This window comes from Coregonus clupeaformis, unplaced genomic scaffold (assembly GCF_020615455.1).
Source record: "Coregonus clupeaformis isolate EN_2021a unplaced genomic scaffold, ASM2061545v1 scaf1159, whole genome shotgun sequence".
In the NCBI taxonomy this organism is placed as follows: domain Eukaryota; kingdom Metazoa; phylum Chordata; class Actinopteri; order Salmoniformes; family Salmonidae; genus Coregonus; species Coregonus clupeaformis.
This window is the reverse complement of record NW_025534613.1, coordinates 127,035-151,468: the sequence shown is the minus strand read 5'-3', so window position 1 is coordinate 151,468 and position 24,434 is coordinate 127,035. Positions and strand designations below refer to the sequence as shown.

Sequence of the window (24,434 nt, the reverse complement as noted above, 5' to 3'; positions counted from 1 at the left end):
CTGTTTCTTTTGTTTGGTCCCTGCTCTGTTATTTCTGTTTATCAGACACATAAATCCCTGCAGTGTTTTGGCATAAATGTTTTAGTAAATGATTATCCTCGGATGTACTATGAGAATAGTTTTCTATCATTTCTGCCAGGTATAATAACCACAACCCATAAAGCAGCAACCCTTTTAAAATAGCTACGTAGTAGTTATCTGCTTAATCAGTCTAGTTTATTTCTGTCTCTCTGGTGAACCGGTGTCCTTTCCTCTAGTCTATGGTGTCACCGGGTTACTATTAACAAGCCTGAGCATGGAACCAGCAAGGCACTGTTTGCAATGCTGTGACTTCCCCAGATTCCCATAGCGTGCTAAAGGCTTTTACCAAAGTTCCTCTTTACAATATGTGTGTGACTAAGATCAATAAACATTCCCCCCCCTCGCTGTGTCTGCTCCTAAAGAGGAGGTTATGCAAGGCCTGGCCTACGTGCCTTAGTGCCCTTCTGTTCTCCGTCTCGTCTCCCTCCCTCTCTCCTGCTCAGAACAGGAAACCCCCCACAGGAAGCCATGTTGTCCCAGTGGCAGTGTGCTTGGAAGGGGGCAGACCATATCAATTGTGGAAGCACTGTTTACCTTTGCATTTTTTATTTTAATCTCCAGATTCTTGGGCCAACAGCCAAGGGCGCTAATGCACAAATTGCATGAGACCAAAGTGCTGAGTGGAAGGGGTTGGGCTGACCCTTTCACACGCAATGCCATGCCCCTAACCAGCCCCTTAGTGGGGGGCCATAGAAAGAAAGGGATGTGGGGTTAGGGACTACTTATGCAAGATCATGGGCTATACAAATTATTTATAATTATCCGACATTAATGTTTCTGGGAGAGTTAGGATAGTCCTCTGCAAATCGAGTGGATTTTCTTGGATCTAAAATGACCTTGTTAAGAGGGTAATTGGGGGGAAAATAGCTGTTCTTTTTGCATATACAAAATGTTCCTATGCATACATGCTGTCAGCTTAGAGTCCTTTGTTTTTCCTGTGCCTCTGGTACATACCATTAACTGTACAGTAAAGCTCTTCTTTCCTGTTCTTGATTGGACAGTGTCACACACACATACACAGAGGGAGTTGTTGCGGCTGACTGACATTTTTTCCTTCTGTCAGTCTTAACTTGCATGTGAACACATTTCCCTCCACACAGCAACATGTTGACAAGCCTCACATGCTGTCACAGCACACTGTCACTCACTCCAGTTCCTGTGTGTTTATCTCACCGTTGTCATAGTGATTTATTTTTCTGTAAGAGTATTGGCCAACATTTGCTTGTAACGTGTGTAACTTAAATATGGGTCATGTTTAATCATTCTTTGAAATGTAGTTCACCGTGTAGTTTGTCAATGATTTTTCACATGGCTCAAGTTCATGTTTTGTTCAAATATCTCAGCCTTCATTGAACCTAAGATTCTTTCTGTTCTCCACATTTTCACATCACTTCTATCAGACACTAGTACTAACTTGGTGTTTCATTATTCTCTGCTTGACTTGGAGCGTTGCCCAGTGCATTCAGGTATCTGATTCACTGAGATTTACAATAGACCTGTAGGTAATAATACTCTGTGTGGTTTCATTGTAATATGTTTGCCTATGTTGAAAAGCTAATGCACACATATGAACAGATTTTTTTAAAAAGCAGTCCCTCACTCACCTCCATTGTCGAAAATACATTGATATAGTAGCAAGTCTCAGATCAGTCGGTGTGATCGGATGACAACGCCATTGTGACAACAACAGTAGTGTGTACGTGACTTGACTGAGAGTCTTGGTGTGAATCTTGCGTGAGAGCCCAAAGTACCTAGCTGTCATTGTGACACTTGCGTGCGACTGTGCCTCTCTCTCTCTCTCTCTCTCTCTCTCTCTCTGTCTCTAGGTTAGCGTGAGACCTCAGCACGGTTAGGGTTGAACACCCGGTTTTTCCAGTTTCTCATCTTGGTTCTTTTTGATTTGTTAGTGCGCCATGCATGTATCTAAACGTTGTGTGTTGAGGATTGTGTGTTGAGGATAGAAAACTACTAGCCTATATTATTAATGTTCTATTGACGTTGCTTGTTATCTAACTATAGCTCCTGATACAGCCATAGGATAAGATCAGTATTGTGGACATAGAGAGCAGACTGGAGTCCTGACAGAGATTAATGGACCCCAGTCTGAAAAATTACCCTCTTAACTGGGATTTGGGCTTGTGCACCATAATTGCTAGTCAGGCTACAGGCCTATGTACTGTAAAAATAAATCAGAATAAATCGTCCTCCTAATGTCTTGATTTATGTTAATCAGGTCCTCCAGCATCATCTAGTAACCGAGCGCCAAACCAGGCCACGCCGAAGAAGAACGGAGTGAAGAACGGAGTAGTAGGAGGAGGGGGGCAGATGAGGATCAGGGACGACGAGTGTTTTGGTGCTGAGGTGGACGAGGGTCTGGACACAGACTTTGACTTTGAGGGGAACCTGGCACTGTTCGACAAGGCAGCCGTGTTCTCGCAGATTGACGACACAGATTGCAATGGGGCACGTTCCCGTGGAACGCACGGTGGCGAACGCGGTACACCCACACGTTACCGTCACGACGAGAACATCCTGGAGGTCAAACCAGTCGTCTACCGGCAGATCACGGTCCCACAACACGGGGGCAAGGAGTACTGCACTGGTAAGAGAGAGAGAACAGAACACCCTCCATTGGCTCCATTCACATCCACCATGGGCAAGAGAGCGAGAGAGAGCACCACCCTCCATTCACATATATCTCACACATCCACATCTAGAGACCTGCTGGCCCTGAGGGATAGACAGATAGAGCACTCTCCATTCACATCTGTCATCACACATTCACTTCCAGAGGCCTGCCAGTGCCCTTAGGCCCTGAGTGTCTCTCACCACAGCCACTCATCTATTGAGGCTAAAAGTAGACCCATGAGTTTGGCTAAACGAGCCAGACTAGTGGAGAGACTGGACATTGTGTACAGCTCTAAAATAGGCCTTAAACAAACAGGCAAGAAGAAAATTGCCCCTGTAATCGGACGCAACCGTGAGGGATTACAACAGTGTGGGTATTCTCAGTGAAGCCCATCGGGCTGGAGATGAGATGGGGGAGAGATATAGGTTCCGGTCACAGCCCCAGCCCTTGTGCAGCGTGTGGTTAAGAGGTTACGCCAGGCTGAGGCTCTCCCTCTCAGTAATCACTGCTGGCTTCTCCCTAAGGAGTGACACACCCACCATTCACACACTCTCTCTCTCCACACACACACACACACACACACACACACACACACACACAGCCCTAATGAGCTACACTTCTCTGTCCATACACAGACTCTTGTTTGTCTTTCTCTCCTTTAAGATACTAGAATGTTTTCATGTAGCTCAGAGATGGGAAAACCGCTGTAGATTGGTGACCCATTCAACCAGAGAATGGGGATTTACCATTAGATTTGTGAAAATTAAAAGAAATGATGAACGACACAAGTTCTACCATCAGGATGTTTTCTGTTGCATACGTGTCTTGCGGACTGGTGATAATGAGTGTAGTGTTTGCTTTGGAATGTAGTTGAATTCCCCCTCCATGTCAGTGTTGTTGACTTTAGACAGAAATAGTATAAGTTCTCAGAGTGACAGTGTGGGTCTGATGTAGGCCTACATCTTGTGCTTCTGTGATGCAACACTGAAGCTCTTTGCTGGGTGTGGATTTGACTGTCTCCTATAGGCCAGAGAGGGCCACCTCCCACTTTCGCAACGTGCTGGGCTGGCTGGGATCCTACTCTGGTTACTCTTCTGATTGAGGCAGCAGGTAACTTTTGAGCTTTGAGCTCACTGCCCCACCACACCATGCAGTCCCATCCATCTGGGAAGAGGAGCCGCTCTCCCACACCTCAACAACACTCTTTATAAGTGTGTTACATAATTGGTTTCATACAGGAGATAAGTGAATGGCACGCTATACTAGGCCCCTGGCCTGGATTCCAAGGTGTGACAAGAAGAGCATCACCTATCACTCTGCTGGGCGCTGCAGGACTCACTGTAGGGATAGGGGATCAGTACCGGTCAAATCTGGTTTCTGGTGTTGGCATAAAGTGATATGGGTCTAAGTGGAACACAAGCTCACGCGCACAAACCGGCTCTCACACACGCATGCTCGCTCTCTCATTAGGGAAAAGAGGATAGCAATGCCAATACCATCGCTATTAGTCATAGAATGCATTCTGTGCCCCCATGGAGATAGGAGTGTTATGCTTCTGTTGCCAGCTGACTAAATACTCCCAGACAAAGATACTACACTGATACACCTAGCTGGATAACTTAATCCACTACGTGAAATGACTGACTACAAACATGTGAGCCTCAAATAGCCCGCTACACTACAGTACATACTGTACTGACATACAGGTATGGCAATGTGCAGCAGTTTTTAGAAAGGGTTATGACATTGCCACTTTTTTCTAAGTAGCCTAACATGGCCACCAGCCAGTGTTACCATGGCGACAGCAGTGCGGTGACTATGATGAGGCCAGGCGGCCATTAAAAGCCTTGCCCCTGGTGCTGAGAACTGGGAGCTGAATGTGGACGCTTTTGTCTCCTTTTACCGAACGGGCTGGGCAGGTCTGCTACCTCTGCCTCTCTCTGTCTGAATGCTGTCATGCAAAGCCCCATCCTCTGTACCTTGTAATTATCAGACCGCTCTGAGCTTTACATAAACAGCACCTCTCATAGTCACACACAGGTTACCGCTCAAATGGCACCCTATTCCCTATATAGTGCACTACTTTTGCCAAGGGCCCATAGGGAATAGGGTGCCATTTGGGATGCATCCACACTACAAGTAGAACAAACCCTTACCCTACTCGAGGCTGCTCTCACCTGAATCCATTCCTATCCACAGCACTGTAAACATTTTAAATCAACAATCTGAGACAACAGAAAAGGGGCTAGGATTAACAATTGTCTGTCTGCACGTAGACAAGTCCTGTAAGGGCTATATATTTGGTGCATTATAGGCCTAATTATTCCGTTTAGATGGAAAAGGCATAGGTCTACTCTCCTTTGCTAATTCCTATGCGTGTTAAACCACTCTTCAACTACACGTCACAGGAGGTTGGTGGCACCTTCATTGGGGAGGACGGGCACGTGGTAATGGCTGGAGCATGAATAAGTGGAAAGGTATCAACAACATCGAACACATGGTTTCCATGTGTTTGATGCCATTCCGTTTGCTCCGTTCCAGCCATTATTATGAGCCGTCCTCCCCTCAGCAGCCTCCACTGCTACACGTGTACTCAAATCTCTTCAGTGCAAACACACTAAAGCCACAGAACAAATCAAATCACGGCCCTGTAAAAGTGACAGGAGAGAGAGCTGAGGACGAGTATGATATTCACAACTATTGATTCACTTGGTCCGGTGGCATGAGAGCAAATGGAACTTTCTAATCAGTTGACCTGCATTAATCTTAGTTATGAGGGCTGAGGTGATGGAGTGTTAGAGACTTGCACCCCCTTGGTAATGCAGCAGCAACAGGCCTGTAGTCTGGAGGAGCCTTGTGAAGCTGTGGAACCACACTCCCTGTTCTCTCCCTCTTTCTCTCTCCCCCCTCCCTCTCTCAGCGCCAGCCCTAATCACACATGGCCCGCTTCCAGCCTGTGTGTGTGTATTGATTTCAGCTTCGACGTTCTCGTTGTCATGCTTGAAGGATTGCTTCCAGCTCAGTTTATTTTACTGCCCCTGCATGCTCCTGGCTACCCAGTTGAGCAGGTTGAGCATTGCGTGTAGTGGAGTGTGTGTGTATGTGCTGTGTGTGTGAGTGAGAGTACACAGGATCGGGTGGGGGGAGCTGTAGTAGGGGAATTCCTTACAAACGCACCTAGCTGGCGGGATGGTTGAAAAGCAACTAGATTATAGTGCAACTCCCACTTCTCCCTCTTATTGCCTCTCCTCAGCGGCAGGTTGCATGACAAGGAGCAGTTGACTCTGCTGTGTGCTTATCGCTCGCGTGATTGGCCGAGGAATGGCGCAGCAGAGTAGACTGGGTTTCTCCCACCCCACTGTAACATATTACCTGTCTTTGTACTGGAACAGTGGGAGGGAGGTGGAGATACGGACAGGGAAGAGATAAGGTTCATTTCACCCAGGCACGACATCCGTCTGTCTGCTGTTTGCAGGTGTGTGTTTGCTTGTGTGTCACACTGCGTGTGTTCTGCCTTGAGTGATATGCCTATGTGTTTCTGATAGCTGAATGTGTGCCTGCATGCGCAGAATACATGAGGAGGGAGGACACGCTGAGCACTCAGTTGCCAGGCCAACGCTTTGGAACAGGCCATAAAGGTCTTACCTGCCTCCCAGTGGCTTCACTAGCCCCTCCAGCTAGTCTTTGATTCCTCTGTAGACTAATGTGCCATGGGCTATAGGTAGGGATTAGCACAGGGCTCTTTAAAGGGCTCCATGAGCAGCTACCAGAATAATGACACAGTCCTGGCAGCACCTAGGAGCCATGTTCCCTGGGCTGGTCTTTCCTAGATATCTTCTACTGTGTTGACACACAGACCTGAGCAGAGCTCTAGATGGATATACAGTTGAAGTCGGAAGTTTACATACACTTAGATTGGAGTCATTAAAACTCGTTTTTCAACCACTCCACAAATTTCTTGTTAACAAACTATCGTTTTGGCAAGTCGGTTAGTACATCTACTTTGTGCATGACACAAGTAATTTTTCCAACTATTGTTTACAGACAGATTATTTAATTTATAATTCACTGCTCATGGGCGGCAGGTAGCTTAGTGGTTAAGAGCGTTGTGCCAGTAACCGAAAGGTCGCTGGTTCTAATCCCCGAGCCGACTAGGTGAAAAATCTGTCTGTGCCCTTGAGCAAGGCACTTAACCCTAATTGCTCATGTAAGTCGCTCTGGATAAGAGCGTCTGCTAACTGACTAAAATGTAAATGTATCACAATTCCAGTGGGTCAGAAGTTTACATACACTGAGTTGACTGTGTCTTTAAACAGCTTGGAAAATTCCAGAAAATGTCATGGCTTTAGAAGCTTCTGATAGGCTAGTTGACATAATTTGAGTCAATTGGAGGTGTACCTGTGGATGTATTTCAAGGCCTACCTTCAAACTCAGTGCCTCTTTGCTTGACATCATGGGAAAATCAAAATAAATCAGCCAAGACCTCAGAAAAACAATTGTAGACCTCCAAAAGTCTGGTTCATCCATGGGAGCAATTTCCAAACGCCTGAAGGTACCACGTTCATCTGTACAAACAATAGTACGCAAGTATAAACACCATGGGACCACGCAGCCATCATACCGCTCAGGAAGGAGACACGTTCTGTCTCCTAGAGATGAACGTACTTTGGTGCGAAAAGTGCAAATCAATCCCAGAACAACAGCAAAGGACCTTGTGAAGATGCTGGAGGAAACCGGTACATAAGTATCTATATCCACAGTAAAACGAGTCCTACATCAACATAACCTGAAAGGCCGCTCAGCAAGGAAGAAGCCACTGCTCCAAAACCGCCATTAAAAAGTCAGACTACGGTTTTCAACTGCACATGGGGACAAAGATCGTACTTTTTGGAGAAAATGTCCTCTGGGTCTGATTAAACAAAAATAGAACTGTTTGCCCATAATGACCATCGTTATGTTTGGAGGAAAAAGGGGAAGGCTTGCAAGCCGAACACCATCCCAACCGTGAAGCACGGGGGTGGCAGCATCATGCTTTGGGGGTGCTTTGCTGCAGGAGGGACTGGTGCACTTCACAAAATAAATGGCATCATGAGGAAGGAAAATAATGTGGATATATTGAAGCAACATATCCAGACATCAGTCAGGAAGTTAAAGCTTGGTCGCAAATGGGTCTTCCAAATGGACAATGACCCCAACCATACTTCCAAAGTTGTGGCAAAATGGCTTAAGGACAACAAAGTCAAGGTATTGGAGTGGCCATCACAAAGCCCTGACCTGAAAATGTGTGGGCAGAACTGAAAAAGCGTGTGCGAGCAAGGCCTACAAACCTGACTCAGTTACACCAGCTCTGTCAGGAGGAATGGGCCAAAATTCACCCAACTTATTGTGGGAAGCTTGTGGAAGGCTACCCGAAACGTTTAACCCAAGTTAAACAATTTAAAGGCAATGCTACCAAATACTAATTGAGTGTATGTAAACTTCTGACCCACTGGGAATGTAATGAAAGAAATAAAAGCTTAAATAAATCATTCACTCTACTATTATTCTTACATTTCACATTCTTAAAATAATGTGGTGATCCTAACTGACCTAAGACAGGTAATTTTTACTAGGATTAAATGTCATGAATTGTGAAAAACTGAGTTTAAATGTATTTGGCTAAGGTGTATGTAAACTTCCGATTTCAACTGTATATACAGTACCAGTCAAAAGCTTGGACATGATTCCATATGTGGTATTTCATAGTTTTGATGTCTTCACTGTGTGTCCAAGCTTTTGACTGGTAGTGTGTGTGTATATATATATATATATATATATATATATATATATATATATATATATATATATATATATATATATATATATATATATACACACACACACACAGTTTTTGGGTACAACAGGATTCCATATTTGTTATTTTATAGTTTTGATGTCTTCACTATTATTCTACAATGTAGAAAAAAGTAAAGAAAAACCTTTGAATGAGTAGGTGTTCTAAAGCTTTTGACCGGTAGTGTGTGTATATATGTATAAAAAATGTGTATGGTCCTGGACCTGAGTATTCACTCAACAAGTCAAGCTGCAACACTCCCTCACACGCTAGCCATCATCATTCACACAGGTGTACCAACCAGTACACCTTAAGCTCCTGTTTTGAAGTTTCCCCTTTGTCATGGTACCCCTATGTTTAGGTGGAGCGCTCTGTGAGGTGTGGTGGTAGTGTGTGTGGGCCCGGGGGGGTGCTGCTGCCGGTGTCTTGCCCAGCCCAAAGCTCTGCTTTTGGGGATGCTGAGGGAGCTCAGCACAGATGAGCTGGAGCGTGATAACCCAGCCCCTCCAAAAGGCCATGGGGGAAAGCTAGGAGAGGCGGCTCACAGTTTTCATCCTCATGTTTTGTAAAGGGCTGCCAATCTCTTCTTTGTTGCGGTGGACAACATTGACAAATGAGAGAGGAAGAAGGGAATCTTCCCTCCGTGATGGGAAAGAGATCAGGTCAAGGGAAGAGGCTTTCCCAAGGGAACTGGCTTTCCCAAGGGAACTGGCTTTCCCAAGGGAACTGGCTCCTCGCGTGAGGGGATGTGCTGCTTATACATAAACTCTTACTCTCTGAAGAGTTCCTGAGTGTGTGTGTGTGTGTGTGTGTGTGTGTGTGTGTGTGTGTGTGTGTGTGAGAGAGTGCGTTTGTCCTCATTGTAAAAGTTAATGTTGTTGGTGTATTATGCCTTCTAGTTCATTTTGAGAATGTCCAGTTGCACCGATGATGAGGATTCTATGCTGTTCTATTTTTAGTACCATTTCCATATTTTTCTGGAACTTTAAAAAAACTTCTGACATAAAAAAATACAATCCATTAATGGCAATCTCTCTCATTTCATAGCTACATATATTATAGTCTGGCACAATAACAACTAATACATTTTTATTTTCCCCTCTTGTCTCTCTCTCTCCTCTGACTGTAGACTCGGGCCTGGTTGTCCCCAGTGTGTCCTACGAGCTTCACAAGTGTCTTCTGGCTGCAGCGGAGCGGCATGGCCTGTCTCTGGAGCGGAGGCTGGAGATGACTGGTGTGTGTGCCAGCCAGATGGCCCTCACTCTACTGGGTGGCCCCAACCGGTGAGTGTCTGGGTGGGTTCCCTCTACGGTGGTGACATCATATCACATGCAACAGGCTTCATCGATACCAGAGTCGTGTTCAATAGGCACGAAACTAAAGAAAATGGTTTGAAACGGAGAGGTACTACAATATCTGAACTTCCCCAATAAGAAATGCTCGTTTTTGTTTTCAGTTGCAAAGCGTTTTGCTACAGTGTGCCCTAATGAACACGACCCAGGGTTATACAAACATGCCTTTGTCCTCCTATTTTTGTCAATTTTTCATTGTTTCTTGTATTGTTGCTGTGGTGATATACTGTAGTAAGGTGTTTTAAACAGGCAATTAACCTTAGAGCGCTCCCTGTAAAGCACTGATCAATGATGTATATAAACTCTAAATTGCTGATGCTATGTATTAGCCAATGAGAGGTTTTGAACCCACCGGTCAGACATATTGTCAGTCCTCAGAAGAAGTAGTCCTAGGAATGAATGGAATTCTAAATTTTTTGTAGGAAATGTTTCAAGGACAAAATCTGATGTATTTAAAGCTGCAATATGTATATTTTTGTATTTTATTTGTTCAAACGCTCTAATAATTATCTAGTGGTTATCCAATGTGATGCAACAGTAACAATATTGTACCTCTAGCCTACCTGAGAACTCCTGTATTCATTGGTTTTCGTTTTCCCTGTCGGGTCAGATTTTGTGCTGCGCATAATGAGTTACGTGTTTCCGTCAGTGAGGAGGCGGTGCCACAGCTCAGGGATATTCTAACGGGTAGCCCGTATGATAGCTAGCTAGCTGAGCCCATGTCCACACTTGGCTTGCAGAGATAGCTAGCTTACAGACATGGCAGACGCGAGGGGTAAACGACCTGACCCAGCAGCAGCTACTCCTCCATCTAAGCCAAAGAAACAGAACTTTGGAGAGCAGACAGGCGAAAAGGGAAAGCTATAGAGCCCGGGCCAAGACTAGAGTAAACCTCGGATTTGTGTTCACACAGTGGAGAGAACTAAGAGAGTTGAAAGGATTCAAAACCGACACAGTTTGCATTTTTTCTCCTGAAAGGTAAGACTTTGCTAGGTAGATAATATATCTTGCTAGATATACATTTAAATTATGGTTTTGCTATTTAGTTGTAAAAATGTATGCGAATGTTATATTTTGGATTGCTTGTTTTGATTGTTTTCAAGCCACACATCCAATAGTTCGTATTAGCTTGTGTAGCTTGTTAGCTGGCTTTGACATTGCTGCTTTATTTCATTTGAATATACAATTTAGCTTCACTAGTTAGTCCTAACTAGCTACCTAACTTATGTGTATAACGTTACTTGACCTTGTGTTATATTTCTGTGGTCTGAAAGTCAAGCTGTGATATTGGCTAGCTAGCTACTTCACACACTACTCTACTGGCACGGAATAGCCATGATCATAAAGCTAATTTCAGATACACAAGATGAGACCAGATGTGACGGTTTGTTTGATCTGAAGGGTCTAGTTTTCCAAGGATCAACATGTAGGCCCTGCGACAAGACGGATTCCAAGATTCAACATGTAAGTCTTGCGACAATACATATCCATTTAGCCAATCAAAGAACAGTGCGCTAACCATAGAGATTTGATTAATTCTATGGCGCTAACGTTCTGTGTTCAGCCAAGCAGCTAACTAGCTAGCTAAGCAGAGAGCTAGATAGCTATTTTGCTGCACATAGCTAGCCTAGCTTGCTGACAAGTCACAAAGTGTACCCTGTTTCTGGTGCATGTACAGTGGGGAAAAAAAGTATTTAGTCAGCCACCAATTGTGCAAGTTCTCCCACTTAAAAAGATGAGAGAGGCCTGTAATTTTCATCGTAGGTACACGTCAACTATGACAGACAAAATGAGAAAATAAATTCCAGAAAATCACATTGTAGGATTTTTAATGAATTTATTTGCAAATGATGGTGGAAAATAAGTATTTGGTCAATAACAAAAGTTTCTCAATACTTTGTTATATACCCTTTGTTGGCAATGACACAGGTCAAACGTTTTCTGTAAGTCTTCACAAGGTTTTCACACACTGTTGCTGGTATTTTGGCCCATTCCTCCATGCAGATCTCCTCTAGAGCAGTGATGTTTTGGGGCTGTCGCTGGGCAACACGGACTTTCAACTCCCTCCAAAGATTTTCTATGGGGTTGAGATCTGGAGACTGGCTAGGCCACTCCAGGACCTTGAAATGCTTCTTACGAAGCCACTCCTTCATTGCCCGGGCGGTGTGTTTGGGATCATTGTCATGCTGAAAGACCCAGCCACGTTTCATCTTCAATGCCCTTGCTGATGGAAGGAGGTTTTCACTCAAAATCTCATGATACATGGCCCCATTCATTCTTTCCTTTACACAGATCAGTCGTCCTGGTCCCTTTGCAGAAAAACAGCCCCAAAGCATGATGTTTCCACCCCCATGCTTCACAGTAGTTATGGTGTTCTTTGGATGCAACTCAGCATTCTTTGTCCTCCAAACACGACTGAGTTGAGTTTTTACCAAAAAGTTATATTTTGGTTTCATCTGACCATATGACATTCTCCCAATCCTCTTCTGGATCATCCAAATGCACTCTTGCAAACTTCAGACGGGCCTGGACATGTACTGGCTTAAGCAGGGGGACACGTCTGGCACTGCAGGATTTGAGTCCCTGGCGGCGTAGTGTGTTACTGATGGTAGGCTTTGTTACTTTGGTCCCAGCTCTCTGCAGGTCATTCACTAGGTCCCCCCGTGTGGTTCTGGGATTTTTGCTCACCGTTCTTGTGATCATTTTGACCCCACGGGGTGAGATCTTGCGTGGAGCCCCAGATCGAGGGAGATTATCAGTGGTCTTGTATGTCTTCCATTTCCTAATAATTGCTCCCACAGTTGATTTCTTCAAACCAAGCTGCTTACCTATTGCAGATTCAGTCTTCCCAGCCTCGTGCAGGTCTACAATTTTGTTTCTGGTGTCCTTTGACAGCTCTTTGGTCTTGGCCATAGTGGAGTTTGGAGTGTGACTGTTTGAGGTTGTGGACAGGTGTCTTTTATACTGATAACAAGTTCAAACAGGTGCCATTAATACAGGTAACGAGTGGAGGACAGAGGAGCCTCTTAAAGAAGAAGTTACAGGTCTGTGAGAGCCAGAAATCTTGCTTGTTTGTAGGTGACCAAATACTTACTTATTTTCCACCATCATTTGCAAATAAATTCATTACAAATCCTACAATGTGATTTTCTGGATTTTTTTTTCTCAATTTGTCTGTCATAGTTGACGTGTACCTATGATGAAAATTACAGGCCTCTCTCATCTTTTTAAGTGGGAGAACTTGCACAATTGTTGGCTGACTAAATACTTTTTTCCCCCACTGTATGTCATAACACTTGTTTGCTACAACACCTTGCCACAACAAGTGGCAGCTTTGTTTCAAAGTTTCATCACGTCATTGTAAAGAGTTACAGAGGAAACGGTGTCAACTGCACGTCTCTTCTTTTTGATCTGAATGCCCCGTCTTTAGTCAGCTGTTGTACAACACAACATTCTAAAACTAGCTAGTTTTGCCTTATGTCGGCTGTTGTATCTGAACTGGGCTTCATGGCTTGACGTCAAAGCTCTCAAAAATATATTTGAACCTGAAATATTATTTTTCAGTCATGAAAGGAATAAATCGACAACACCTAGCAAGCCTGTTTCCAGCTCCACCACTGTTGAGTATTGGAGCAGAATCAGATCGGTAAGCACAGACTTTAGCAAAGTGTTTTTGACCATGTTGTATGTTCCATCATTGTGTTTCCCCTAGCTGGCCAAGAACAATAATGTTTTACCTAATAACAAAGTAGCATATTTTAATGCTAGGAATCTATCTAGCTAATCTATTTAGGAAAATGAACTACCCAGGATTTACTTTGAGTATTGATGACATTCTATCCCAACATTATCCTACTGCACAGAGATGTTACTATGTTATTCCCCATTTGAGATGTCTGGATGAGATGGAAACAGACATAGGCCAAAAGATACAGATGGATTGGGTGTATAAGACTGTAACATTACATTATATTAAATTACTGGAAACATTAATTCCTCATTCTGTCTAATAGCCTCCTTCTCCAATGAATGTATTTACCCTGGAAATATATGACTGATGGTCATCAAAGCAATTCTGCCATAGTTGTAAAATTGTATTCCATATTGGGATTGATGGGCAATGATTTATTTGTTGTCTATCTAGGTCAGGGATGGTCAACTCCAGTCCTCGGTGGCTTGATTGGTGACAAACTTTTGCCCCAGCTGACACACCTTACTCCAATAATCAACTAATCATGGTCCTTACCTCATTTCTACCAGCATGTCACCTGTGCAACTAGAGGTGGAAAACACTAGATCTCCTTTACTCCACACACAGAGACCCATACAAAGCTCTCTCTCACCCTCCATTTGGCAAATCTGACCGTAACTCTATCCTCCTGATTCCTGCTTACAAGCAAAAACTCAAACAGGAAGTACCAGTGACGCGCTCAATACAAAAGTGGTCCGATGAAGCGGATGCTAAGCTACAGGACTGTTTCGCTAGCACAGACTGGAATATGTCGGGACTCATCTGATGGCATTGAGGAGTTTTCAACATCAGTCACCGGCTTCATTAAGTCCATTGATGACGTCATCCCCACAGTGACCATACGTACTGTACATATCCCAACCAGAAGCCATGGATTACAGGCAACATCCGCACTGAGCTAAAGGCTAGAGCTGCCGCTTTCAAGGAGCGGTACACTAACCCGGAAGTTTATAAGAAATCCCGCTACGCCCTCTGGCAAATCATCAAACAGGCAAATTGTCAATACAAGACTAAGATCGAATCCTACTACACCGGCTCTGATGCTCGTCGGATGTAGCAGGGCTTGCAAACTATCACGGATTACAAAGGGAAACCCAGCTGTGAGCTGCGCAGTGACATGAGCCTGCCAGACGAGCTGTGAGTGCTACAGGGCAAAAGTAATTTAGGCAGGTTACTTTGACGTTCTTGTGCACGGGGACTATAGTGGTCTGCTTGAAAGAAATTGGTATTACAGACTGGGTCAGGGATAGGTTGAAAATGTCAGTGAAGACACTTGCCAGCTGGTCAGTGCATGCTCTAATTACGCATCCTGGTATTCCGTCTGGCCCCACGGCCTTGCGAATGTTAAGCAGTTTAATTCTTAAAAGTCTAAGCCGGTGGGGGCTCTAAGCTGACATATGCAATTGTTTTTAAATCATTTACCTATTGGATTTTGAATTTTAAGACCCATTTTAGGTATAAATAATAAATAATGGTCCCATTTTTATGGGTAGGCACAGAACTACCTTCATATTTCCATTAATTTTTTTACAAACCGGGACCGGTTACCTTGAGACGAGTCCCGTGACACTTGTGGGGTCGTAGAGTAAAATGGAGACCACCATCGTTAGAATCTCCCCTTTCCATAGAGTGGTCATACTAGTTTGTAGGTCAAACCGTTCGGATGCTACAGACGTTTCCGTGAGAAGACCAATTTTTGGGATGTTTTATGGTTTGATAAACACAGCTCTAGTTCTGATACCTTTCACCGCAGATGCGGAAGTGCGACATAGGCGGATGCGGTGGATTGAGACGCATCCAATGCAAAAAAACATATCTCTCACTAGTGCGTCAATCGACTCAAGGGGATTTTAAAGGTCTTACTCGCATCAGCTACGGAGAGCGAGATCATACAGTAGTCAGGAACAGCTGGTGCTCTCATACATGGTTCAGTGTTGCTTGCCTTGAAGCGAGCATAGAAGGCATTTAGCTCTTCTGGTAGGCTCATGTCGCTGGGCAGTTTGCGGCTGGGTTTCCCTTTGTAATCCATGATAGTTTGCAAGCCCTGCCACTTCCGTAGAGCGTCAGAGCTGGCGTAGTAGTTTCCAATCTTAGTCCTGTATTGACGTTTTGCCTGTTTGATGGCTCGCCGGAGGTCTTTGCGGAATTTCTTATAAGTGTCCGGATTAGTCCTGCTCTTGAAAGCGGCAACTCTAGCCTTTTAGCTCAGTGCAAATGTTGCCTGTAATCCATGGCTTCTGGTTGGGGTACGTACGGTCACTGTTGGGAAGACATCGTCGATGCAATTATTAATGAAGCCAGTGACTGATGTGGTTTAACTCCTCAATGTTATCGGATTAATCCCGGAACATATTCCAGTCTGTGCTAGCGAAACAGTCCTGTAGCTTAACATTCGTTCATCGGACCACTTCCGTTTTGAGCGCGTCACTGGTACTTCCTGTTTTGAGTTTTTGCTTTCAAGCAGGAAGCAGGGAGATAGAGTTATGGTCTGATTTGCCAAAGGGAGGGCATTGTATGTGTTTCTGTATGTGGAGTAAAGGTGATCTAGAGTTTTGTCGCCTCTAGTTGCACAGGTGACATGCTGGTAAAAATTTGGTAAAACTGATCAAAACCAGACTGTAATATTTTCAACAGATGTCAACACTACACTGATGGTAATGAAATTCTATAGACAAAATACTCACCAAATATTATTCTATCTTTCAGCTAAAGGAGATGGTGTCTACGCATTGAAAACTGCACAGGACTACACCTACATCCCAGAACTTCAGAGAGCAGTGTTGAAAAGACTAGGCTCTCAATTGGGGCTAACAAGGAGAATGATCCTGAGATCAGATGACCCAAGACTCCCTGAAGTCCCACCACCAACAACGGCTGACCTGCTACAAGTTCGAGGAGATGTCGACACGCAACACAGGATGCAGTTAGCACACCTTTGAGCGGGGAAGGACCTGAGCTCTCCGTTTTGTCAGACTTGGTCGTTCCCAGGAAGTGTGTGAACCTGTGGAGTACTCAGAAATGTTGTTGAAAGAGTTGGGCCTACAACCAAACATACATAAATCATATAAATAAGGGATGTTTGTGTGGGCAACAATAAACTTGTGTGAGAAACAATATTTGTGCATTCTTTATCTAGCAAATTGGCATCATTATGGAATGGTTTTAGAATGATTTACTAAACTGTTCTCTTTTCCTGGATATCTATGCTCTTGGCAGTTTTCACTTCAAATTAGCAGACCTACAGGTGGGTAGATATCCAGAAAGACGGATGTACCACGCTGGTGTAAATACAGTACAAAACAAGTCGGTCCGATTACACAGATCAGGTCAAATAAAGTTTTACTAGGGAGATTAACAAGCATATACGGTATTATCTTTCAACTTCCTGAAATAACAAAAGCACAGTGAAAGGAAAACATTCTGATAAAGTACTGAACTGGTAAAGTACTGAAGTGATGTCACCCAGACTAAGGACAAAATCACAAAAAGATTACTTACAAAGATCTCACCAAATGGAGTATTTTTCCTAATTGGGAAAGTGTTCCGTAAACATACTTGGTAATAAATCACTGAAATAGTGCAGTGGTGAAATGGCAGTGGTTGTGTTGTATGCTGTAGGAGTCTCCCTGCAATTTAGGCAGGTGCACCAGCAAGGCTGTCCGCGATGTGGGATGTCTGGAGATCCTGGGATAGCTCTCCGGTACTCCATGATGCCAAAAATCACTCCAGTTAGATTAACTTAATTACAGCATGCAGACAAATGTTGTGTGATAAGATTTGAATGTTGTGAAACATGTATACAGTACCACAGGTGAAAGATTTTTACTAACCTTCATCTCGGCCAGCCTCTCTTCTTGCAGTTGGGCAGATCTTTTCAAGTTCTTCCTGTCCAATTCTTTCTGCAGCCCTGCCTGTGCCCCTTATGGCCCGCGGCTCTTCATAACTGGAATCCTACAGGAAATAAGATGTACACAACACTGTTATTATGATTGTATTTTAATGTTCACTACATGGTCTTTTTATGTATAACCAATATTGATTTTCATGCAGAAGGGTCGAGTATCACACTTCTACAATCACTGCACAACGTCTTCATATGTAGCCATAGCTCTCGAGAATCAAGGGGCCATCCCAGTAATATTATTAGCTAGCTAGTATAGGAGTCAGAAGGGCAAATGACTGAATGCATGCCAAAGTTATTTTACATGAATGCAGATCTATGAAGTCAAATAGCTAATTTACATTTTACATTTTAGTCATTTAGCAGACGCTCTTATCCAGAGCGACTTACAGTTAGTGAGTGCATACATTTTCATACTGGCCCCCTGTGGGAAACGAACCGACAACCCTGTCGTTGCAAGCGCCATGCTCTACCAACTGAGCTTCAGGGGACTAATGTACTAAGTTAGCAATCTGACGATAGCTATCAAGCTATCTAATATTGTATCAGGCAGGGAAATTCACGGTAGCTATTCTCAACCATGTAGCTAAGTTTGCTAGCTAGCTACCTTGACATTGCTAGCGTTAGCTACCTTTCTGGCTGACAACAACGTGAATATTTTTTATTAGAATATAAAAAACGAGGATTATAGCCGGCATATAAAAAGCCCCCAGGGGTCCCAGGACAAAGTTTGGTAAACCCTGCACTAGATAACACAGCCATAGCGGCTGTTGATGCTAAGTCATCCCATCGGCGACTACCAATGAGAGATGGGGTTTATGGGAAATCGTGTTCAAATCTAGAACAAAATACCGCATTCTTGCCAGAGGGGTCTCCAAAAACATCTGTACACACATAGTTACGCAGTGAAGCTTTAACAATTTTTTTGTTGTTGTAGTGGGTACATTAACATTAGTACTTTCTAAAAATTATACTTTAAATAAATGTTTTTGGGGGGTTTTTTAAATAATTTTTTTGCTCACAAAATATAATTACAAAATATGCATTAAGGTGTCTTTAATAGAATAAACATTGCAAAAACAAATGTAGACATTAATTAATGCATTATTTTGTATAGCTTCCCAAAAACAATTTTTTTACAACGTGGAGGGAGTACCAAAATGGAGGCGTGGTGGCTTCAAAACAGCGCCCCCTGTACGTCATCTAGTGTATATTAAATAATTTGTACTGATTCTCCCTGTTAAGTCAGGGAATGTCTGACAGGCTGTGAATCTCCCATTTCCCCTCTGCTTCAGGCTTTTCTCTTTGTGCGTGTGAAGGAGTCAGTGCAAACGCCATATTTATGATGAATAGACAGTGGCTTTAGCAGTTAATCATGACAGAAAGCCAATACTTTGAATGGAAAGGTGTAGCAGCATATTGAAAGCATGAGGTGTTTATGATCGACAGGACACAATGCTCCACTGACCTTGATTACAATGACTGCAGATAAAGTCTTCCTCTGGTGTTTATGCTGTAGTTGAAGAGTAGTGTTTTTTATAAGAAAGGGAAACCCTTAGTTCCTAACTTTAACTTGCACAACAACCAGTTTATTACCCATGCAGTCCTGAGGTGATAATAATGCTCCTTTGTCTGCACTTTGTGGAATCTGCAGATAAAGATTTTCAGATCAGTCATGATTGTATTCTGCACAATTCATTATCTCAATGAGGACATTAAAGTTTGTCTAATCTACCGGTAATCAAATATCACAGGCCTTGGCATGTACTCTTTGTACTGATAGCCTAGCGGTTAAGAGGTTAGGCCAGTAACCGAATGGTTGCTGGTTCGAATCCCAGAGCTGATTAGGTGATATCTGTCGATGTGCCTTTGAGCAAGGCACTTATCCCTAATTGCTCCTGGATAAAAGCGTCTGCTAAATGACTAAAATATTAATCATTTTTTTAAGTACAATGATAAGAAATCAAAATAAGACAACAAAAAAATCACAAATGTCTCTTGGATGTCCCCAGGCTGACCCCTAAGAATAATCACCAACGTCCCACGGTAGCCCTGCTGTGCGGCCCCCATGTCCAGGGGGCCCAGGGCATCAGCTGTGGACGGCACCTGGCCAACCACGAGGTGGAGGTCATCCTCTTCCTCCCCAACTTGGTCAAGATGCAGGAGTCCATAACCAACGAGCTCGCCCTCTACAGCAAGACCAGCGGCAAGCAGGTGGCCAGCATCAAAGGTACCGACTCATGCTGACTAACATAGATTTGTCCTCTGTTCACAAATATTATCTGCTTTTGAAATCATTAGATGTGATGAGACTATAGATAGAAAGGTAAATGGACTGTAGGTAGTGAAGATAGTGAATCCACTTCCTTGTATTGTGTTCTTTTGTTAGCATGAGCTGTATAAAAAATCCATTGTTTTCTAATCTAGAGTAGACACTTCCCTCTGTTATATTCACAACAAGCAACAATTTCAAAGATTTTACTGAGTTACAGTTCATTAGGCCCTAATCTATGGATTTCACATGACTGGTCCAGAGCATCCAAAACATGCTAATGGGTGACCTGTCTGAGTATGTAGGCCATGGAAGAACTGGGACATTTTCAGCTTCCAGGAATTGTGTACAGATCCTTGCGACATGGGGCCGTGCATTATCATGCTGAAACATGAGGTGATGGCGGTGGATGAATGGCACGAACATGGGCCTCAGGATCTCGTCACGGTAACTGTGTACATTCCAGTTGCCATCGATAAAATGCAGTTATGTTCGTTGTCTGTAGCTTATGCCTGCCCATACCATAACCCGACCGCCACCATGGGGCATTCTGTTCACAACGTTGACATCAGCAAACCGCTCGCCCACACAACGCCATACATGTGGTCTGTGGTAGTGAGGCCAGTTGAACGTACTGCCAAATTATCTAAAACGACGTTTCGAGGCGGCTTTATGGTAGAGAAATGTACATTAAATTATCTGGCAACAGCTCTGGTGGACATTCCTGCAGTCACCATGCCAATTGCACGTTCCCTCAACTTGACATCTGTGGTATTGTGTTGTGTGACACAACTGCACATTTTAGAGTGGCCTTTTATTGTCCCCAGCCAAGGTACACCTGTGTAATGATCATACTGTTTAATAAGCTTCTTGATATGCCACACCTGTCAGGTGGATGGATTATCTTGGCAAAGGATAAATGCTCACTAACAGGGATGAAAACAAATTTGTGCCCAACATTTGAGATAAACAAGCTTTTTGTGTGTATGGAACATTTCTGTGATCTTTTATTTCAGCTCATGAAACATGGGCCCAACACTTTACATGTTGCGTTAATATTTCCGTTCAGTATAGTTAGACACATAAGGCACAATCAGCTAGACACTGTAAAATCAGTGCTTCTTGTCTGCTTTTAACAGTGGTACACTGAAACAATGTTGCCCTCTGCTGGAGGTGTAGCTACTCGGAAGCTTTAAGTTCAAACCCTGATCTCTGTCCCGCTCTCTCCTCCTCCTCCTAGACCTGCCGGTCAGCCCAGTGGACCTGGTCATCAACTGTCTGGACTGCCATGAGAACGGCTTCCTGAGGGACCAGGCCTGGTACCTGGCGGCTGCAGACTGGGCCAACCAGAACAGGGCTCCGGTGCTCAGCATTGACCCTCCAGTGAGTGGCCAGAAGCAGGCCGTGGAGGCCAAGTGGACTCTGTCTTTGGGCCTGCCCTTGCCTCTGGATGGTGGGGAGGCTAGGGTCTACCTGTGTGACATTGGGGTACCCAAGCAGGTGTTCCAGGAAGTGGGCATCAACTACCATTCGCCCTTCGGCTGCAAATTCGTTATTCCTTTACACTCTGCATAGCAGGACCTCCTACAACCCTGTGTTTTCATTCTAGTGAAATACAGAAGGACAATGCACACAGATATAGGACCAGCCTCAAGTCCTGCAAGTCCTGATAGTTAGAGACTTCCAGGTGCAGTGTCAAGGCCTTCTTAGAGGGTGATGTGTACAGTTACTGAAAATAAGTTGTGGGGGGATTTCTTAAAACAGAATGTGCACTTAATTGTGTTGCTGGTTGGTATATGTTTTCCCTTTGCTCCTGGTTGACCCCTGGGAGTGTATCGCGTGCCCTGAAGTGCCACTGGAGAAGGGGAAAGCTCTAAGAGGAGGGCTTCCTGTCTTGTTGGGCTTTGTGATAAGGGCTATGTGTGTGTATTGCCCACCTCTATCAGCCAGTCTGAGTATGTTATGTTTACAGAGAGCTGACTGACCGCTATGAGTCAGTCTCTGTCTATGACCCCTGACCCTGACCGTGTGACCAGCCCTGGGCCTGAGACACACATCCTGTTTCCTACCGTAGATTGTGTGTGGACTGGAGACAACGGGACCTGGCTGACCCAGTGCCCCACAGCAGAGCTCAATCTCTCTGGGAAAATCCCTATGATCTAAATTTGAGATTTTGGTTGAAATGCCCTTACTCTCACTAAATTAAATTGGTGTGTTTCTCTTAAATGTCACTTTTTGGTCAGCATCGATTGTAGCGATTTTCAATTGAAATTTGTAATTTAGCTAGCACTGGTATCAACTCGGCAAAAACCATGTTTGTCCTCTTTTCTCAATTATCTCAGAAGAAAATGTTTAAGAATTTGTTTGTTTTTGATAAATAGGGAAGATGTTTTGCCTTTGTTTGAATGCATATATTTTCTAAACTGCATCTGGGCTATATTTTTAACAACGCTGCAAAGAAAGCTGTAAAGTGGTGCTCAACACTTTTGTTTCAGTGTATTGGTGTTACCATAGAAACAAATAGTTTCTGTCTTTTGCACTTCTCATATGAAATCATATCTTTGTTTGACACCTGTCAGATAAGGCCACATACAGGCATATAATAGTTTACAAGGGTATGCATATTAATCTGTTAAGTAGCTATACATGGTAGCGAGGTACACATCCTCTGTTGCCGTGGCTGTGTTCTTGCTTCAGGTTTTGGTAAAGTGTAATTTGCCAGACAGTACCATTTAGTTTACACTTAGTATTACAGCATTTGTCAAGAAACATAAAGGTCAAGTTAGTTTTTCTAGTAGTAGCCATTCTACCATTTAATTCACTTTATGATAGGATTGGGTTTGTATTTCATTTGTATAAGCAATATGTCAATTCAATTCCAAACACAAGCCTTAGATGTGCAGCTAAACAGAGGGGCCACAGTAGATAATACTTTTTTTTTTTTTACTTCCAATCATTTTGAAAGCGGATCTTTAAATGCACTTGAGCCAGAATTGGATTTGTGTGAGACGTTCGGTGGTTGTGTAAACAGATCTGTGATTGCAGGCCTATTTGGTCACGTACTGGCCAGGATGTCTGAATTATGTTTGCAAACGATGAGCAATTTTTTCAAACACTCGGTGCATCTTAGAATGGTTGAGTTTTGCTCTGCTGCAGAGTGCAGACATCCTGTTTTGGGGAGTTTTTGTGAATGGGTTAGATTTAGGTTTGGCTATGTTTCTCCCAGGGCAGTTTTCAGTCACTGGGCAGTCATTGAGGCTGACTGCTGTGTTGAAAACTGTATTTTACTCTTTTTTCTTATTCTAAATCCAATTATTGGTGTGTTTGCACATCTTCATGGGTAGTCTATGAGGATTTATCTGAATTGATCGGGTTACAACTTTGCAAACATTCATATGACTTGGAAGTACTATCTTGTCTGTGTATCAGCTCTGCTCTACATTTCCAAACGACCAAATCAGACTATTGTTAATAGTGCATTAAGTGCATACAGCGCATGTTGCTCCATTTCAAGGTCATGTAATACAGTGAATCAATGGCATCTGTCGCCAGTTGTGTTCTAGCTGGTAGGACTCTTTGAGTTTTCATTTGTTTTTGTTTATCTCTGGTAGTGTTGCTCAATAATGCCGTGTTTCTCAACAATGTGTCGCAATGAGCTTTCTCACTTATTACAAGTGTATGTAGCCTATTTTTGTAAATGTATGCCATCTCACTTGCAGTGTCTGTAGTTGGCACCTGCAGTATCTACATAACATGTTATGATGTGAGAATAGAACAACACAATGTATCATTATAAAGCATCCAAGACACGTATTTGAGCCTAGTTGTTGGGCTCCTTGAGGCTGCTGCTGTTGTCAGCTTTGAGAGGAATGCCATCAGATGGCCTGTTCCTGCATGCGATGCCAGAGAGTTATGGATGCTGAGGTGCGAAATCTTACAGGAGATGTTTTTTTTTGTCACCTAAAAGTGCTACTTTCAGACATTTTTCCCAGGGAATTATTGTATTGTATTGTGACACTCCAGCCCAGACAGATGTGAATTTATTTTTAAGTGATTTATGGTCATATTGTTACAAAAGATTTGCCAGAAAACAGGCCATGTTTTCGCACAGACAATTAGTCATTTTCTTAAGGACTCACAGTAATTGTTTTTGGGAAGTGTCCTCGTGGTAGCTAGCAATGGGATAGTGGCTAATCTCATATGATGTTATGATGGAGGAACTAAACCATTTTTGTTTGATCATATCCTTACAGATTTCATCTGGGTTTTTTTCTTCTTCTCTTGTTTACTTGAGTTAATTTTTTGAGGAATTGGTGTGTAACCTGGAATAATAAACGTTATCCTTTATCATAAAGGAATTTCAGCAAGGCAGATGTAGCATGTGACACCACAAGTATTTGTAACTGTGTATACAGGTCTGGTCCAAGTTGACACTGTTCTGTATACTGAGATCAAGCTTGAGAATTCATGACTGGTAAACATTAAATGTGAAACTGCATATAATATATTCTATTTTTTAAAAGGCCTCACATTTTTCAACATACACTTCCATTTAAATTGCTGTTGACCGGTTTGTTGTAATAAAGACCACTTCATCCATTTTGATATAGAAAAT

The 24,434-nt window shown here is 43.3% G+C and overlaps 1 protein-coding gene across 1 annotated transcript in view; it reads left to right on the top strand.

Moving 5' to 3' along the window:
• LOC121583596 (enhancer of mRNA-decapping protein 3-like) overlaps nt 1–24,326 on the top strand; it is a 28,269-nt gene extending 3,943 nt beyond the window's left edge. Inside the window, exons 4-7 of the mRNA XM_045217637.1 lie at nt 2,315–2,683; nt 9,673–9,826; nt 19,560–19,777; nt 21,060–24,326. Of these exons, the coding sequence (XP_045073572.1) occupies nt 2,315–2,683; nt 9,673–9,826; nt 19,560–19,777; nt 21,060–21,394 (1,076 nt within the window). The 3' untranslated portion in view covers nt 21,395–24,326. The remainder of the gene's footprint in view (nt 1–2,314; nt 2,684–9,672; nt 9,827–19,559; nt 19,778–21,059) is intronic.
• Nucleotides 24,327–24,434: the final 108 nt, after the last annotated feature.